At 41.9% G+C, this 20,515-nt stretch overlaps 1 protein-coding gene and 1 long non-coding RNA gene across 2 annotated transcripts in view; one reads left to right on the forward strand and one right to left on the reverse strand.

The window, feature by feature from the left end:
* The window catches only part of LOC112546340 (uncharacterized), a 171,833-nt gene that overhangs the window by 115,317 nt on the left and 36,001 nt on the right, over positions 1-20,515 (forward strand). The window lies entirely within an intron of this gene.
* On the reverse strand, positions 4,478-19,948 carry AMIGO2 (adhesion molecule with Ig like domain 2). Its single transcript, XM_075930585.1, has 2 exons — positions 19,684-19,948; positions 4,478-11,409 (listed from the first exon to the last, which is right to left on the reverse strand). Exon 2 carries the CDS (start codon positions 11,334-11,336, stop codon positions 9,771-9,773), a length of 1,566 nt encoding a protein of 521 aa, XP_075786700.1. The 5' UTR covers positions 11,337-11,409; positions 19,684-19,948; the 3' UTR covers positions 4,478-9,770.

A 20,515-nucleotide genomic window follows, 5' to 3' on the forward strand; every position in this document is an offset into this window, starting at 1 on the left:
TGTCACAGTTCCTTCAGAACCTGGTCTCCCAGTCTGTTTTGCTATTAAAAAAGGAGGGGGGATAGTCTGCATAATTAAATGTACCTGACACAATAATACAGGTATATACTCTGGGTAAATTATACTCATTAATACAGACTGTGATTCTCATATATAAGCATAATGCTGATTTCACAAGAGTTATGCCTGAATAAAAGCTCTGGAAATGGCCTGTAATTTCACAGATCACACACTGTAATTTGGTATTGCCTGGCCTAATTCGCTATTATTGTACAGTACATACTTATGAGAGAAATTTGCTTTTATGTTTTGTGATAATGTAAATCACAGTAATTACAGGGTAGACTTTTAAGAATTATCCTTTGGTTTCTTAGGTATAGTTAAAGTGAGGATGATTGTTTCAAAGCCTTCCTTCAATTATTATTTTTATTTTTATGAAACAATTATAAAATATCAGATAGCTGGGCCAGACCAAAATAAACAAGAATATTCAGTCCTAACAATACCTCCTTTTTATATCATGCTTTTCATCGGTAGATCTCAAAGCCCTTTTAAAATGAAGTCAGCATCATTATCTCCATTTTACAGATAGGAAAAAGGATCATTCCTGAGTTTGCAATGCACAGTAGTAACCCCCCAAATAAGATAATACCTACTATAAAAATTCATGTAGAATACATTTTATACACCAGTACAATTTCTCAAGACAGGTACCATTTCCAGAGCCCTGAAAAGGGCTGCAGGATTGTCACAGTAATAAAAATGTCACGGATGCTGTGACTTTTTGTTTGCCCATGACTTCTTTATGTCTATGATTCCACTAGGCTCACCATACAGTGGCAGCTCCTATGCCATCTCCCTGCTCAGGGCAGTGCAACCTGGTGCATAGGGTCACAGTGCCATTCAGGTTTGGCTCAGCTACTCCTCTCTCACAAAGTGGGAAAGAGCTGGGGTAGCTGGGCCAAATCTGACTGAGTGGTATTGAGACCTCATTGATGGAGAGGCAGCACCCACTCAAAGTGGGCCAGCCATGCACCCATCATAGGGGCAGCTGGGCTAAACCAGCTGGGTGGTGCTGTGCCCCTGTGTGCCATGTTGCAATGTCCAGAGGAAGGAACCAGGCCAAGCCCCATGAGAGGGGAGCCACCACAACCTGTGGGATGAGTGTGGGACACGCTTGCTCTTCAGCTCCTCCCTCCTCCACATGCCAGGCCTCCCAACGCCTCGTGGCAGGACCCAACCTCTGTGCATAGGGGCTGGAAATAGGGGTGCTGCCCCCTCTCCTGGCTTGAAGTTGTTTCCATTATATACAGGGTTTAAAGTTGGGTTCAATGGCTGTCAGCACTTCCCCATGCAAATTGTTCCAGCACCCCTGCCCCTGTGGTGCCCCTACTTTAAAATATGACTTTACAACCCATGTTTATCCTAAATCTGTGACTTTTATTAAATCTACTGTGACTGTAATTTTCTGGTTGCCAAAAAAAAAAAAAAAAAAAAAGCATGACAAATCTACATGGTCAAGCTCATGGTCCTGAGCATGGTCAATAATTATGATAGGCCCTCTGAGGTTAGGGGAAATCTCTGTTATGTTCTAGTAAGCAGTTGCTTTAGCTTAGGGAGGTATGGGCTTTTTTTCTCAACCAATTTGAAGTCGGTCAAACTGAAAGGTCAAGCCATCTGCAGAATTGTGATTACGTATAAATATTAAAGGACAAGGATATTTTCTAATATCATGCAATCATCCCGTGAGCTATCGGACCATAAATAAATATTTGGCTTTCTTTTTTCTGTGGGGAGGAAACTCTTTTGGGAAGATTACTGTCACAAAGGCAGCCACAGAATGCACAAACAAATTGTGGAGCAACAGTACTATAGCAAGCTAAGCAAATCAGCTTATCTTTGTATAACACATGGATTGTAGATAGGGTTGAATGAAACATGAACATTTCCCTGAAACAGTACAAAGTCTTTTATCCATGATGAAAATAAACAGGGGAAAGAGGAAGGGGGGAACAAATGAAAACATATGCATATAACAATTCCAGTTAAATCACATATCCCTTCTCTGCCACAGCACACTCAAAAAGGAAGTGGAGGGGGAAATGGAAGATTCTTTTACCTAAACTTTGATAAGCAAAGCAAATTTTGGGTTGTGATTACAAATATCGGTTTCCCCCCTGCAGAAATATTAGTTTAATGAAAATAGGGCCAGAAGGGATTTCAGGCAATAATTAAGATATGCTTCATTACACTTTAAAACATACAAAGAACAGATTTCTTTGTTTTTTCCATATAACATTAAGAATGAATGACTATTACGATAGTCAAACTTCTCTTTGGAAAGTTCTACTGGTTTTAGATCTAGGATTATTATATTGGTGTAGCTCCACTGGTAATAGCTCAACAGAGAAGTTGACCTGTGTTCTTTCTACTACTCTTAAAATGGAGGCCAGTAGAACTGATAAGTCTCTACTGATTAGTGGGCTAACTGTAGAGCCCTGCAAATCCACAGATATCTGCTTTATATCTGCAGATATCTGCATTCAATGGATGTGAATGCAGAAACTATTTTTGTGTGTAGAACCATGAAAATTTGTGGATATATGCTTTATATTCATGGGTGTTCACAACTAAAGATGTCAGTACGGATATCCATGGCTCATTTTTGTGGATTCAGATGTAGATACAAATTTTGTAGCTAACTGCACTCACTGTACTTCTAAACTTGTATTAAAGTTATTATAGAAATCAGTGAAACTAAATGAATTTATACTAGTTGAATTATAGTCCCAAGCCTATCTGTGTCTTTGAAAAGCATCTAATGCCATAGGTCCCAGATCTTGGTTGGGGAATTTGAATACTATAGTAATGTTCCACAATAAAGTGTGGAAATACTATCCCCATTGACTAAAATATGAAACACCTTAATTCTGGCAATAAAGTTAAGGACGAGGTAGCACTGCAATCCCTTTCCACCAAGGATTTAGGTAATTATTGGGTAAGTAATCACAGGCTGAAAAATGTTTTTGTTCTGAAATCTTCAGTATACAAAAACAGATTTGAGAGATTCTACTGTCAGTACAGAAAAACAAAGAGCACAAAGGTCTTCTGAAGTCAGGCCTGAGAGTGCACCTAGCACTGCAAACACTTTAGCTGCAAGTGTAAATGGGTAATTGAGGTGCTCCAGGCAACAGTAGAGTTTGTTTGATTTATTTTACTGCATGGTATATTATTACCTGCACAGCCTCGATTATCAGGGGAAGTGCTAAAAACATTTCAGCCTCTGTGAAAAGATGTTTTGTTTGCTGAAAGTTGTAGGGTATATTGCTGAAGATTCCATTCTGCATTAAGGGCACAAATCCTAAGATTGGTGAAAATTAGTCCTAATTGTGAATGAATAATGTCTGTGAAAGTTATTTTATTTATTTTTGCTGAGGATTTGTCTGTTCCCATTTGTCTTCCAGAGATTTAGAACATTGGCCATTAGCCTTGAAACAGGAATACTGTAAGATTCTGCTCTTAACCAGCTTTTATGGATGGAGACAACTGTCTTTTCCCTCACTGTCCTGTTCCCCCTCTCTTTTGCTACGTCTATGCAGGCATGCACATGTGTGTGTACACACACACACATGCAAATCCAATCTGGAGTAACTCCACTGAAGTCAATGATTGTCCACACTGAGTTTTCAATCAAGTTAACCTGGCTTGATTAACTTGATTGGAACAAAAAAAAAAAAAAAAAAAAGCACCTTTGTTCCTAATCTAGACATGGCCTAAATAATATACTGTAGCTCTAGTTCTCTAACTGCTGAGTTTGTCTGCTGGAAAACATAGTATCTTAGGATATGTCTACACCGCGGAGCTATTTCAGGATACCGGAACTATACCAAAATAGCTATTCCGTATCTATTGAAGCAGCCCATTATTTCAAAATAGAGTTTGAAATAACAGGTGGCTTATTCCAACATTCCGATGGCTAAGGGGAATTTCAGAATAGGAAGTTATTTTGAAATTGGGTGCTGTGTAGACGGTGCCAAATTACGAAATAAGCTATTTTGAAATAGCACTGGAATAAGCTATGCAATTTGTGTAGCTTATTTTGAGCTAAGGGTGCTGTGTAGATGCACTCTCAGAGTGCATCTACACAAAAAGTTGCCACAGTTTAAATTAAAAAGTAATTTTAAACTGATTTAGTCAATTCAATGCAAAAACATGTGTGAACAATTATGTAATTTTTTAAAAACAGCTTAAATCAAAAAGAAAGATGTTTAAGTTAAACTGATGTAACTACTCTGAAACCATAAGAAGTGTCTACTCAGAGGTTTGTACCAGTTTAGGTAAAAAGGTATAAATTTGTATATAGATTTAAGTTCTCAGTCAGCAACCAATTTTTGCTGCTTCAAAGATAACCTTGCTGCATACAGTTAAACTGACTGTATGAGTCTTACCCACTAAAAGGTAAAGACCAAAAGGAAGATTAAATGGGAAAATATTTATTTCCTGTCATTGTAAGTTACTCTACAAAGAAATACAAAAATTAAGAAGTTTGTACAGAAAAAAATATATATCACACCCATGAAAATATAATACAGGAATTTACAGTTATCATAACTTGTTATTAGAGCTATTACAGACAGGAAAATATAATCTTCTTGCTTACAATATAAGACCTTTCCAGAAACTTCAGAATGTTATTTAATTTCACATTTCAAGAAACCAATCTTTGAATTGTTTATATTCCATTTTTGTGGTGGACCATTTTTATACCTTCATGTCAGTCCAACCTTCCAAAGATATTCACATTAGGAATGTGGAAGGGAAAAAAGTCAATCAATCAGCTAATACAAATGAATTGATAATCATACACCAACACAGAAGGAATACAGAGAGAATCCCTTTCGCTATATTTATTTTTAAATGATCCAATCATTTGTCACCAGCAAAGTGAACAAAGTTCTATGTGGTCAAAACTGTTCAACCATAAATGAAGTGTATGTTTTCCTGCTTAGAAACTGACGTCGATTAATGCTAGCTTTTACCATTTCTAGCAGCTTGGAAAATATCAAGTGTTTTAAAATTTAAGACAGTAATTAAGTGTCCCACCCTCCTCTTTTACATTCTTCTGGCAACAGTATAACTTTCTACCATCAGTAGGGTCAACCTAGATCTCCCAGACAATTGGTAAAGAAATAGCTACAACTGCAGCCATTTCACTTTATTGAGATGTGCAAGAGGAGTGTAGAAGGGGCCAGTAGTTTTAGCTAGTCACATAGGCGCATGCATTCTGCACCCCCCTTAAAGGGCAACAGAGCAGTCATGCTGCTTCTCTGCCTTCCCCAGAATGTACTGGGTGGGCAGTATGTTTATACTGGCCTCAGTGAAAAATTGCAGTGATGCCATGATTTAGCCTTAAATCCATTTTCATCCAAGGAGAGCCTGAATGGATTCCAGTACAGTGATGCTATCATTAGGAGTCTTCACAATGCAATTATTAAAAGAATCCATACTCCAGTGGCCGTTGTTCAATAGATGTTTCCCTATTCTACTGCAGTCTAATTAGGATGTGCAGGACTGGGATTAAGGGGAGGGATGTTTGCTATGTTTTCATCAACCTGCTCAGTTAGTATCAGAAAATTGAAGCCACGTGGATATTTTCTCCCTACGTTGGATGTTTGTTTGTGTTTTCGGAGGCTGGAGGAAGGCTAAGTGCTAAGATGATCGGTGGTGGATGTAGCATGAGAACCTAAAAAAAGACTGAGGTCCTGATTCAGTAAAGCACATAAACATATTAGTTCAGTTTGGCTGGGTTAGGGCCTTTGTTAACTAAGCTGTGACTAGCTATGAGGTGGGAAATAACTAGATATACTTATTGTTAGTAATATGCTCAAGGTTTGATTAGACTAAGCCTTGTTACGCTGTTCATATTGTGGGGGAGGGCACAAACAAGCCTTTCCCTCAACCTTGGCCCAGGCCCACCGTCCAGGGGGAGAGGGGAGCACAAAGGGCAGGATTCTAATGCTGTTGCTAAGGTCTGAGACAATGGTAGACTCATTTGGGTGCATGTGGTCTGTGTGGGAGTGGTTCATGCTGTTCTCTTTCAAAAGGTGATGCACTGACTGGTGACTGTGCCGTGGGATGGTCTCTCTCTCTCTTTCCTTTACTGCAAACCAGAAGTACACATTTTGTTGGAATGGGGCCAGAATGCTGAATGCTCTGTAGCACGGCGCCCATGGTGCATCAAAGGCATAACTGATGTCTTTATTAGTGTTGGGTGATATTAGTACAGTATTAGAAAAAGATAAATTGAATTTAATGGACATTTCGGTCATGGAATCAACTGGGCAACCTTGGAACGTTTTCATCATTTGATTGTAGCATGGAGTTAGTATAGTACAACCCTAACTCCTCCATCAGGACATGTGGTTATCTCCAGAGACCCTTTGTTGGGACCTACTTGTATACATAAGAAGATAAACTTTCCTTGTTTATGCAAGATGGTCATAACTTCACTGCACATTGGGCCCCTCAGATGAAAGGTGGCTCGTGTTGAGTGAGAATTGGAGCAACAATATAGGCTGGGTTTGCTAGTGTGGTGCTGTAAATATTAAAGTAAATCAAAGTGCTAACATTTCTTTAAAAATGTTCTTCCCATTAAAGCCGCAACATTTAACTGACTCCAAAGGTGTGAGATTGGGTGAGACCTCTTATTTCCACAAACGTTAATATTGCTATACTGTTACAAAAGCTTCTTAATCCCTGTTCTTTAGATGTATAATCACACATCTGAGCATTTTAAAGCATTTAAACTAATATATAAACAATTAACACTTATAACAAACATCTGATACTGAGACTACATTCACTCTCTACTGCAGCAGGTTGATGGTTTGCGTCTGACGCTGCAAATTCTTATGGTCTCCAGTGGGATATAAGCCCTCCGGGACTAAGGTGCAGAGTCAGTTTCCCGTTTACTAGAACATGGCTTTAAGTTACATATAGTTAATTTGACATTGTATAACAGCAGGTCTTGTGTCACAAATGGGCAAGTGAGCATAAACAGTAAAACATTGTTTATAATATTCAATGTAAGGATGATATTGGATGGATGGCGGTAGCAATTTGTTTTCCTTTTCAATCTATCTTGGATTTGACTGGATTAGCACTTTTATGAAAACAGAAATATACTCCTATGTTAGTAACCTAAATAAATGAATGTGATACTCTAAAGGTATAATTTGTTTGTGCAACAACATATCCAATAAGAACAGCCTTTTCTAGTGATATTCAGTTAACAATAGGCCAAATACATACAAATCAGACACTTTTTCCCTCTGGCTTTTGCCTTTCACTTTCTGTCTTACTATTTTGTATTCAGTCCTCTGTTTGTCACTGTGCTCCTTCTTTTACAGTACATATGTCCATGCACATATGGCACATCATGGGGAAATCATGTGGCTCATTTCAATCTTCTTTCAAATCAAAAAAATCCTCAAGAGACAGCTTCTTAAAGGGTCACATCTTCATCTTATAAAGGTCAATGACAAAACTTCCATTAACTTCATTGAAAACAACACTGGTCCCATAATTATTTACTACAAGATCTATATGTAGTGCTACTGATTTTGTTTTCAATTGTATAAAGTATTAAAAAATACAGATAGATGTATGGAAAGAACTGTAAAAGTTGTATATCTTAGATATGAACAGTTGTTTAATTAATGCTGTTCAAAGTAAAAAACTGTAGATCTTTCATACTTACATACTCATTATTCAATCTCTACAAAAGAATTTTTAAATCATCATGTGTCTGTTTGCTTCCTTAAATACATGAAACCAAAATCATTCTAACAACTCCAAACAGCTTTCCAAATCCTCCTATTTTCCTCCTACATTGTGTACATCACAGCAATGCTGTTCCATGATTTAATTTGCTTTCTAGATAGGTGGCTGTCAAGCAATTAAGATACATCCTGATTTTTTCATAGCTAATTAGTTATATTTTTGTCTCTCATGGGCCAGAATTCAGTCTGGTGTAAGTAGGTGCCATTCCATTGAAGCCACAAAAGTAGTAAATTATTATTAAAATTAGTGTCAATGGAACAAAGTTCAACCACTTAATTGTTTGGTCTCTTGACCCAAACATTATAATTGATTCTCTAATGACAATATTTAGAAGCAAATTTCATGAGAACACTAACATTTTGTGCCTTTGAAAGAACAAAGCAAAAAGCATCTCAAAATTAGAGGGGGAGAGGCCCTCTGCTATACAATGGGCCCAGTCTTGCTCTCATTGATGTCAATGGAAGTTTTGTCAAAGGGAATTGAACTGCTTGAGTAACCAGTGCAGGATTCCAAACATGCATTATTACATGAGTGGGCAAATCTGCTCACCTTACTTTTATGAGTAATCCCACAGATTTAATTATAAGAAAAGTGAGATGGTTAGCTTCCCTCTCCCTGATTTAGTTAAATGTGTTATAAGGTAAGAAATCGAGATTTTTCTGTGCCTGTCCATAAAAATTTACTGTACAAAGTGATTAAGATGAAATACATACACTCTGCAATATTCTGGATTGTGTACCTCTAAATACTGAATGCTTTGAGGTGGGAAAGAAGTTTGATAAGGGCTGTTTTAGATATGTTCCCTGGTATTCAAATGTACACCTAGCTCTATATGTTTAAGATGCTGATTCTTATAAGCAAACAGACTGGAAAGACAGTATCATCTACAGCAAACATGTTCTGCCCAGAGCTGTTATCTACAAAACACACAGCAAAGTGCCCCCCATCTTCATGTTAACACTGTGGGTATGTCTTCACTGCAACGTTAACTCAGATGACACCTGCCTAGGCTAGAGTCCTGAGGTTAGCCTACCCCAGATGTGAGCAGTCACCCTCCAAAGCCCTGCCTGAGTTACTGGGGTACAACTGCACTGCAGATTTTCTCAGAGCCTAGGTCAACTAACTTGAGCTTGCGTAGCTCAGGCAATGAGGCTAAAAATAGCAATGTGGACATTCCAGCTAGGGCTGGAGCCTGGGCTCTGAGACCCAAGGAGAGGGAGAGGGCCTTAGGGCCCTTGAGTGAGAGCAGCTATACTGTGTTGACTCTGTAACCCCATGGTACAAGCCTATGTCAGCTGACTCTCTGAGATGGGATGCCGTGGAGGGTTTTCGATGTACCCTCTGTTTCCTTACTGGTGCTGCACTCACTGGTGCATGTCACAAGGATGGCCGTGGGCATATCCCATGCTTCTGTGTACTGCAGTAAGCTGAGCTGGCTTATGATTCTCTCCCAGTGAACTGTGGCAGAACATACCTGTCCTGTGCACCCAGGGGAATTATGAGATCATATTAATAGACTACTAGCACTCTGGTGGGGATTTAGCCTGAATCCTCACTGCAGAGTGTGTGGGTTACTAGCCTCAGTGAAAACAGCACTTGGCCTTGAGCCTACAGTCACAGACAAGCCAGTGAGCCTGAACTGACAGCACCACTAGACTCAGGTGTCAGCTTTTTGTGTGTAGTCCACAGGAAGGATGGGGCAACAGCCAGATAAGAGCTTGGGTTAACTCTGCAGTGAAAACCTACCCTTTGATGCTAACCTGTGCACCAGTGTTGCATGTTCTCCCTATCACAGAAAGAGCAGAGAACGTGTTCTTGAAGACTACTGATAATGCATTTTTTGCCATATTTTATTTTTTCCGGATAGTTGCTACAGGCAGGTATGGTGTTGAGAGATTTCACTTCAGAACAGACAAGCAAGCAGCAAACTAAGATGATGGCATGAAAGGTGTATCTGAGAACACCGAGTTGACAGAATCAGAGTCAGATTTTGCTCTAGTTGTTTTCAAGATGCTCTCTGCTATGACAGTCTCTTTGGAAAACAGTCTCACTTTCCCATTCTGTCCCTGTTTTGGCTCATTCACAGGCTCAAGGAACACCACTCTCTTACCAGTGCTGGATTTCTTCTCTTCAGTTGGAGGATCCAGAGGTGGAGTGGAGTTTAGGATGGACGAATGGGCACTGCTTTGGGGTAGCTTCCTTTTTCTTCTTCTTGTCTTACACTGACAAGGACATGGGGTTAGATACAGATAAAGCAGTACCAAAATAATACTGGCTACACAGGCAGCAAGGGTGGTGAAAGCAGTGTTAAATGCTTCATGAGCATGGGATCTGTTCACTGTGAAATTGCTTACATTAATTCTAACCTCTATGGTTTCATTTAACAGTCTTCTTTTATTTATTGCAACGCATGAATACAGCCCAGAATCCTCCAGCTGGGGATCTATTATCTCTAGACTCCCATTGTGAAACACCTTAAAACTGTCAGTCTCCTTGTCTGGCTCCAGTAATCTATTGTCTGGGCTAACCCAAATGAAATATGTGCCTGCATCACTAATTTTGCTGTCACAGTGTACAATCAGCCTTTCTCCGACTTGGGCCTCATAAATGAACCCAAAGGCATGGAATGACACATTGATGGTGCTTTCGGAGCAATTCAAAAAGTTGTCGTGCAATAAAGGCAGTTTATTGGAACCTTTGGGATCAGATCGTAATGCACAGGCATACTCATTTTTGAAATCCATGACTGAGTTGAAGTGTCTGTGATACCAAAAAATTAGCATGGAGTATAGAGTACAGTCACAGTAAAATGGGTTACCATGAAGATAAATTCCACTGAGTTGTTTGGCTGGCACTAAACTTACACGTTGAATGGGTACAGACTGGATGTGGTTATAGGAAATGTCTAACAATACAAGTTCTGTAAGCTTGTGTTTTCCAATATACAAGTCCATTGGGAAGTGTGACAGTGAGTTACAACATAAATACAGCTTCTGCAATTTGTATAATCCTCCAAAGGCAGCAGAATCAATCTGTGTTATCTGATTGTTGTAAAGCAAGAGAACTTCCAGTACTCTTAACTCTTGAAACAAAGGGCTTCCCAGTGTCTTCAGGTTGTTGGATGACAAGTCTAGGTACTTCAGATTTGGAGTTGTGGAAAAGCTTCCAGTGATAATACTGCTAATACTATTATGACTGATTATTAAAGTGTTCAGTTTGTCAAAAAGCACTGGGACCCATTCAGGTTCCAAAAATCCAATTTTGTTATAACTCAGATCCAGTCTTTTTATGAATTTGAAGAGAGTTCCTGGCACTCGAGAGAGGTTCTTATTGGTGCAGCTTATGATGTCACTAGCACAGATGCAGGCTGTAGGACACAAGCCAGAGGCACTGCCACTTACACTTAGTGTAAAGACCAAAAGACATAGTAGTCCTTTGCAGTTCAGTGTAAGAACGCCAAGTCGAGTAGAAATTGTCTGGCAGCTTAAAGACATTATGGCTATCTCTTAGCCGTCTCCCAGTTCTCCTTGCCACAGATTATACATGTAGTTAACCTTGCACTAATCACTGTTAAAAGAGGAATACAGAAGTACATAATGTTAACACATAATGTTCACATCCCGTTTGCTTTCTTATAAGAATGAGCATACGGGATCAGACCAAAGTTCATCTAGCCCAGTCTTCTGACAATAGTCAGAGCTGGGTGTCGGAGAGGGATTAAACAGAACAGGAATCATCAAGTGATCCAACCCCTGTCACCCATTCCCAGCCTCTGGCAAACAGAGGCTAGGGACACCCTCCCTGTCCATCCTGGTTAATAGTCATTGATGGACCCATCCTCCATGAATTTATCCAGCTCTTTTTTTTAAACCTTGTTATAGTCTTGACCGTCCCAACATCCTCTGGAAAGGAATTCCACAGGTTGACAGTGCTTGGTGGGCAAAAAAATACTCTTTTGTTTTTAACCTGTTGCCTATTCATGTCATTTCGTGACCCCCTAGTTCTTGTGTTATGAGGAGTAAAAAACATTTCCTTATCTATTTTCTCTAGATTTGTAATGATTTTATAGACTTCAATCCTATCCCCCTTTAGTTATCTCTTTTCCAAGTTGAAGAGTTCCAGTTTTATTAATCTCTCTTTATATGGAAGCAATTCCATACCGATAATAATTTTTGTTGCCCTTTTTCTGAACCTTTTACAATTCCAATACATCTTTTGAGATAGGGCTACCACATCTGCACACAATATTCAAGATGTGGGCATACCATGGATTTATACAGAGGCAATATATTTTATGTCTTATTATTCTCTATCATTTTTTAAATTATTCCCAACATTTGGTTTGCTTTTTTGACTGTTGCCACACATTGATTGGATGTTTTTAGAGAACTATTCACAGTGATTCTAAGTTCTTTTTCGAGTGGTAACAGCTAATTTAGACCCCATCATTTTATACGTGTAGCTGGCATTATGTTTTCCAAGGTGCGTTATTTTGCATTTATCGACATTGAATTTCATCTGCTGTTTTCTGAGATCCTTTTGCAGCTTTTCGCAATCTGCTTGGGACTTAACTGTTTTGATTTAATTATGCAGATTTTCTGAACAAATGCAGCATTTTGAGAGACTGAATCCTTGCGATTTCACATGGTTTTCAAATCCTTCTTTCTAGGCCATGATTTGTCAAATATTTTGCATCACAGTCAGATTTTGAACTCACCTGCAAATTTTCATATTACAGGCCTGTTTTTTTTTCTTCTCCCCTTCAAAAAATACAAACTGTTCTCATACTCCTAGGACATGGAATTTCTGACAACTGAGAGAGCATTTTCTCAGAAATTACAAGGTAAACACACAATTTCTGAAGGATTTCACTGTCATCCAGGAGAAACTGCATCTCCAACCTGTTCCCAGTCCTGGTCCAGGGATGTGGCTTCTGATGCAAGTGCTTTTCTTTAGTGGGGAGCAGTTTTTGATGGGTATTTCTTCCCAATCAGGAAATGTTACCCACTTCCTAACAAACAATTTTCTAATCCACTATTTAGCTTTAAATGTCAAGAGAATTCCATTTGTTGTTGTGTTATTAAGTTACTGCAGCTGGTGAAGAGGGCAATGCTAAGATTGTCTAATACTTTCTATGATAAGAACCTGTTTTCTGTTTGCCACACTGACTATTCAGGCTGAAATGTTCAATATGAGGTGTGTGCCTCAAATTGTGGTTATTTTAGTTAGTTTGTTTTTTAACGTTTGAGCTAATATGGGTCAGCAGTTTTTCAGAATATGTTTTGCTCATGATTTTTTTTTAACTTATTACTATTTTATCAAAGTTCTAGAGTTCTCCATGCTTTGGAGCATAAGCTTGAAATTTAGTAGGCGGGTCTCCCTACTGCCAGGAATGTGTCTTATGAAATATCCTTGAAAACACACCCACATTTGGCCAAATTGTAACCCCCTGAAAAAAATCTCAATTTGCAGTCGCCCAATACAGATATGCAGAGTTAGGCAGCTAAATTATTCCAGGATTCCACCTGCATTGACAATGCTACTTCCTCTCACAGCTGGAACTGTACACTGTCCCCACAGAGTGACTCTGCCTCTGGCTGCCCGATCTGAGCATGATTTTCCCAACAGCTGCTGCTGTTGTAGACCACAAGAATTGAGAGCCAGGAGACTGTTCTTCCCCTCTTGGGCCCTCAGAGCTCCCCCTTCTGGCACCCAGGCAGCATAGAGGCAAAGGAGGAATCTGCCTGATTTGATGGTTGAGGATTAAGGAAAAGGGAGAAAAGATTCTGGGTGGGGAGGAAATGGGGAGGGAACAGAAGCTCAGGGGTTAGAGGGATAGGAATCCGATAGGGTAGAAGGGTTAAAAACAGGAGTGGGGAGAAGGGCAGAAGATGGAATAATGGGAATGGTGAAAGGGATAAAGTTTGGAACAGATATAGGAGCCAGGATGGGAGGGGAAAGGGAGAGGGAAGAAGTTAGAAGTGGGAGAAAACATGGGCAGGATCAGTGGATACAAGGCAAGAGCAGAGGCAGGGGGAGAAGTGCAAGAGAAGAGAGGAACAGAAGACAAAAGTGAGGGAGAGGAAGAACCATGGAAGAGCACTGTAAGTGGGGGAATATGGGCTGGAGCTGAGGAAGGGGGAGATACGGGACAATAGCAGGAGCAAGATTGTGAACAAGTCAAGAGTAAGGCAGGGGAGATGAGCTGGAGTCATGGAGGTAGCAACAGGGGAAAGTACAGAGGTAGGAGTTATGGAGGAGGGAATAGGAGCAGGAGAGACTTTGGAGCACAGGAGCAGAGGGTCTGTAACCAAAAGAGCACAATCCCCTACAGAACTTGGAACTGAGCCTATTATTCCTGAGTTTCAACACTGCTTTTCTCAGTAGCTGTGAAAATCATTGTGTATGTGTGAGAGACAGTATGTCTGTCTCTCTCCCTTTCCTGCCTCCCCGTCCTCTGTGGCAGATACACATAGAAAATAACAGCTTTCTACTGTTATTTTTTAGCTCAACTGATAGAGGTCTGTGCTAAGTATCTAAGGGCATGTCTACACTGGGGAGTTATTTCGAAATAACAAGGGTGAGCCTTCACACTGCCAAGCCTATTATTTCGAAATAACAACTCTCTGCTTGTGAAGAGGAAAAGCTTATTTTGAAATAGTTACTTCAGGAGTTATTATTTCAAAATAACTTATTTTGAAATAATCTGATAGTGTAGATACAGCCTCAAGATCCCAGTCCTACTGGTGAATCATGTGGAGAGGGAGAGCAGGTTCAGTTGTTTTACAGGATAATGTTTTTTAAACTTTAAAGAAAAACTTTAGACAATTACACATACACACACAAAACAACCTGTGGTAAAAGAACATTAAGGCTGCAAAGCCAAGCCCTTAAAAGCTAGGAGGTTTTGGAAGTATTGTTGCCAGTGCAATCTTAATTTAGACACTTTGTTTTTATGCATTGTGATAAAGTGTTTAATTACATGATCACATACTACTTTTTTTCCCTCACAAGTCTTCTACCTCATTCATTACATGAGATGGAGTGAGTCAATTGGGATTGTACAGGGAAAGAGGCTATTGTTTGCATGACTCCTGCCTCCCTTGTTGCAGAAATGGTCATGTGTGTGGTGAACAAGGCAAGGGACAGTTGGAAGAAAAAGGAAGGCCTCATTGTTAAGGCAGTTAAATGTTATCCTGAAAACTTAGAGTCTATCCTGCTTGTTTTTCCACCTATGTGATGTTAGGCAAGTTATGTAAACGCAAATTTGTACAGGAGGCCACTGTGGCTACATCTATGCTGTGGAGCTATTTCGGGATAGCTATGTTGGGATAGCAAAATAACTATTCTGAATCTTAGGGGCTTGGGAGCAAGCCTGTTATATCGAAGTATAATGGGCTCGCTATTCCAACATCCCTGTAAACCTCATTGCATAAGTTTTAAAGGATGTTTCAGAATAGTGTTTTATTTAGAAAGTTGGTGCTGTGTAGACAGTGCCAAATTTTGAAATAAGCTATTTCAAGGTATGGGTAATGTATAGATGCACCCTGTATATTCCTCATTTTCTAGACACCAAAGTCTGAGCTGGAGGAATGCTGAGCTGTCAGAACTGCATGGAAGTCAATGGGAGCTCTGGACATATAAACAACTATAGAATACTGAATACTCTGGAAAACCAGGCCTTGGGTTTCTCATATTGGACACCCAACATCAGTAGGCACGTCTGACACTACCTCAGACCCCCTCTATGTAAAATGGAGATGATAATACAACCCTCACCTCAAAGAGGTGTTGAAAAGATAAATTCACCAGTGTTTGTACAGAACTATGTTATTATGATAACCAAAACACCATACCCAAGCCAAAGTGGAAATAAATGATTTTGTATTCAGTACAGGGTTTGAATTGTTGCGCAATACTTACTCCACAAAGCCACATGTTTAATGAGGAGAATAAAAATAAATATTCAAATAGCTGTTCATTCAGAGACGACCATAGGACTTAGGGATGCCAAAGAAAAATTGTAGGTGATCATGTAATTAAAGACCGTAAAGCTGCAATAGATTGCATATCCTAATTTTTGAGGAGTTGCTTTTGCAACTTTTGCAGTCTTAATGCTTTTTTAACAGCGGTGTGTATTGGTGTAACACTTTTGGGGCAGGTACTGCATCTTCCTATGTATTTGTGCTGCACCTAGCACAGTGGGACTCTCTTTATGATTGGAATATTCAGTATTACTAAAATTCTAAATAAATATTTACAAACATAAAAGCCACATTCAAGGTTCCAGAATTAAGCACTTAAAAGTTTAAAAATTCCAGTATTAAAAATTCCCAGTCTTTCCTCCCATCCTACTCCCAGTTATATTCTTCTTGCCCACTCCCATCCCAGTTCCACCCCTCGTGACTTCTCATCAGACCTGTCTTTCTCTCCTACCCCACCACTGGCCTCCAATCATTCCCTGTCCCTCACCTATGTTCCCTTTTACTTACTGACTCCCAGTCTCTCTCCCTGGCACTTCATCTGAATGTGACCCCCAGTCTAGTGCCACCTATAACAATATCTGAAACAAAATGCTGTTGGGAAGGCTAAAGTATTAACACTAGGTTGGCTGGTGTGTTCCCTTATGGGTTAAATTTAACAAGCCTTTTCTCACACACAAGATATAATAATTTGATTATTGAAAACTGTCACTATTATTTTAAAATAAGCCTACTTGTGTGAAGTACAAATATTCTTTTAAACTCCTAATTGTAGAGATCCTGCATGTGCATAGTCCTAGACCCATCAATTAGGAAAAGTCCATTTAAGTAAGTGAAGAAATTTAAAACCCAAACTCTGCAAAGATTCCATACTGGTCCTCTTGAGGAATCAAGCCCTAGATATCTTGACTAATCTTAGCAAATTGGCCATTCTTTATGGAGGGCTCCAGCCATGTATAATATCACATACAATTACATGCACAGGAGATACTGGACCTGGGGAAACTTTTGGGGGTTTGTGCTAGAAGCCTCATAGTTCCCTTTTCTCCAATTCCAAGCTTTTGCTCTGCCTTTGGTGGAGCACTGCCAGTAACTCTTTTTTGTTTTGTTTTGTTTATTTCTTTAAAACTGATGATGATGTTAGGCTGTTTTTTTTTTAAAGACCTCCAATGGAATTTAATCTTTTGGATGAGAAAACCACTCACTGACTCAGATCTCCAGTGAGCAGCTGCATTCAGCAGTTCTGGGATTATCCAGGCACTGTGTGTTCCTGGACCAGTGACATGAGGAGGTGAAGGGATACTGTTACTGAACTACAGTAGGTTGATATCTATTGGGATCCATGCTTGCACTGGATTGAGCTGCACTTGCCAGATTCATAGGAGTGGTAAAAATAGCTTAACAGGCTGATTCTGGGGCCAGCGTAGTGCCCAGTTCAGCCTCAAGCTGGCACCTAGCTGCAACGACCCTCAAGTTGTGATGGCAGAGAGCCAGTGATAACAAAAGTGATACAAAGAAGAAGAGTTAAGCTTTGTCTACACTGCTTAATTAAAAAAAATCATGGGTAACTAAGGTGTGTGAGCTAGCCCACTGTGTGACAATGGACACAATGCACTTTAATTCTGCCTCAAAATAGCTGGTAGGGGCAGCACTATGGCTCCATCCATGACTGATCTCATCTATACACCACGGTACAAACACACCATTTTAGAGAAGACAAGTCTTTATTTGGGCTTGGGAATGTGAAAGTGTAAACATGTAGCCTTTGTGGTTACACGCAGTACCCTCCCCCCACACTGCTGCCTCTGTATCAGCTCCGGTACCATTCCAACTCCCACCAAGCAGTTTCTCTCTTCCTGCCTCCCCCACTACATCTGATACAGAGGCAGAAGCATGGGAGAATGAGGGTGGAGGAAGGTGGGAGCCAACCCACACTGTTGCCTCTATATCAGATGTACTGGGGAAGGGGAGGCAGACAGCTCTATGGGAGCTGTCTCCCTCACGTGTATAAATGTATAACCACTGAAATTTTCAGTGATTACACGTTTACCTAAATAAACACATGATATCTCTAGTGTAGCTGAAGATCTGACCTATAAAGACAACCAAGTCATAGACCTCATTAATCACTAGAGTTAGACTAGGGATGAATCTGACCCAACAGTTTTATCAGAGTGCTACCTCATGCATAGCAACTGATCACAAGGGGGACTGTAAAGCTGTCTCTTCTCCTTCTGTATGCACACTGTTTGGGTGTTACTAAAGCCTGGGATTTTCCCCAAGACAGGTTTTTTTTTGAACTAAAGATAGATCATTTGGCTTACAACAGCTCACTGCTTGAGAGACGGGTGAACAGTGGGTACACAGGTGCCAGAGAGCCTGGACTGGGTTTGGTTCAGGAACACCATGGTGTAGCTTCATGTACAGAAAGTCAATCTCTGCAGCTCTTCTCACTTTACATGGGTGCAAAAAAGCTAATGGTCAAGGTTGCCTGTAGTACATGCTGGGGATGTAAAATCCCATTTAATTGGTTATCTGGTTAAATGTAATGTTTAACCACTTAACTGACTGAGGGGGAGTGGGCAGTGACATTTTCTGATTCTTAGTTTCTTCCCAGGCTTTTCACATCATATAAACTACATGTTAAGGAAAATGTTCACTTACAATTCAAAAATCTGGTTTTAACAAGTCTGTAAAAAAACCTGCAGAGCTCCTAACAGCCTCCTATAGCTAAACTTTACTATGTAACCAAGCTCTAAAGTAGCTCTATGGAAGGAACCATATCAGGACTGAGAGGCTGGGAGGGGTGATTTGAACTGACAGAATCCTGCTCAGTAACAGCTCAGTTCACAATATGAAAAATGCATAGATTAGTGGTTCCCAAAATAGCGTTGTTTAATTTCCTTGTTAGCTGTCACTTGTTACTTAAAGGGCCAAAGCATAGTTAAATATTTAGTGTAGAAGGGATTAAAATCATTTACAGTAGAGTGGGTTGGGTGGAAAACGGTTACCCCCACGCACATACTCAAAGTTTTAAAATTAACATCTCTTATGAAACTAACAAGTCCATAAATTCCACGCGGCACATAAACAGGGGAAGGTTTTAAACCTCAGAAGGAATCAGAAGTGATCACCACAGTTTAGGAAGATCCTTTTAAAAAATAAAATAATTCAGAGGGGGAACCTCCTTTTCTCCTCGTCTAGGCTTTGTCCGCCTTCTCGGAGTCCCTATTTATTTTTCTCTCACTGATGCCCAAACCTACCACAGTTCAAGGTGTCTCTTCGCTTCTTTCCCTCCATCTCTACCTTATTTTATACGCTGTCTTCCCGGTTCCAGACCGCAGCGGAGTAGAGGGGAAACGTGACCGTTTATAGTCCCCTGTAGCCCTGGTGCCCACTTTGCCCCTCATGTGTGTTCTCTTTGCTCTTCTCCATTCCTCTCCCCTCATTTTTACGTCTCTGTCTCTGTCCCTTCTCTCCAATTCTTTTCTCCCCCTTTCAGCCCCCCCCATCTCCGTTCAGACCCCCGGCTTTGCTCGGGGCAAGGATTCAGCAAGCAGGGGAGGGCAGCGCCTTCCCGATTAACAGGCAGGCTCGGGGCTCTGGGGCGTGCTCCGAGGAGGGAGAGAAGCCCGGAGCCGCTCCATGCTTGCTAGCTCCAGCCATGCCCAGCAGGAACCATGCACCCGGATCGACGGGGGTTGCCGTCGCCTTCATGCCTCCCTGCCCGCAGAAGCCGCCCGGGGCCGGGGCACCGCCAGCGTCCCGTGCCTAGCAAGGCGCGGCCAGGGCCCGAAAGTTCCCATTCACCCTGCCACAGCGGGCATCTGCAGGGCCGGCGGGGCAAGAGTCGGATTACCTGGGGGTCCAGGCAGCCTCCTGGGCAGGAGCAGCAGCGGTGCGTTCATCGCAGGGGGCAGGGCGGAGCCGAAGGCGTGGGGAGCGCTGGCCCTTGCCCCGCGGCGCCGTCCAGCGCTGCATGCTCTTTGCCCCGAGCCTGCTCCAACTGGGCGCACGGGCGGACGCGGAATGGGAGCCGGGCGCTCCGGCCGCGCACCGCGTTCCTCTTGGTTTGGCGGCGGGCGCCAGCTTTCATCTGCACCGCGGGGACAAACGGATGCGGAGCCAGCCGCCGCCTCCGCCCCCCAGCAGCGGGATTGGTTACAACAGATTGGGGGGAGGGGGGGCGTTCCGCCGCGGGTAGCCCCCGGTGGCCGCCCGCCGGAGCTGCGAGGCTGTGGCTGCAGTGGGAGCGAGGAGCTTAGCGCTGCTGCTGGGCTGGGGGTTTTATGCCCGCGACGCTCCCCCTCCTCTCGGGCTCGAGCCTGAGCCCGATCCCACTGGAGTCAGTGGCACAGCTCGGGATCGGGCCCTGGGTCTGCCCGGGCGGGCTCGCGGCAGCTGCTGCCCCCTGGAGCAGCCAGGGGGCCGTGGTGCAGCTGGGCAGGGGCAAGGGCAGGCCCAGGGAACGGGAGCCACCGCAGCCCCTGGCCGGGATTTGGCGGGAGGAGCAGCCGGGGACGTTTCCAGTCCGGGAGGGAAGTTGCAGGTGCAGAGATGAAGGCACGTGGCTGCCGAGGGCGCGGGGCCAGCGAGCCTGGGGGCGGAGCGGGGCTCGGGGCGGCTCCTCAGCACGTGGGCTTGGGATCGGGTGGCGACACTAGACCGGGCGTGCTGGCTGCCGGGGAGTG

This window comes from Pelodiscus sinensis, chromosome 1, assembly GCF_049634645.1.
Source record: "Pelodiscus sinensis isolate JC-2024 chromosome 1, ASM4963464v1, whole genome shotgun sequence".
Classification (NCBI taxonomy): Eukaryota; Metazoa; Chordata; order Testudines; family Trionychidae; genus Pelodiscus; species Pelodiscus sinensis.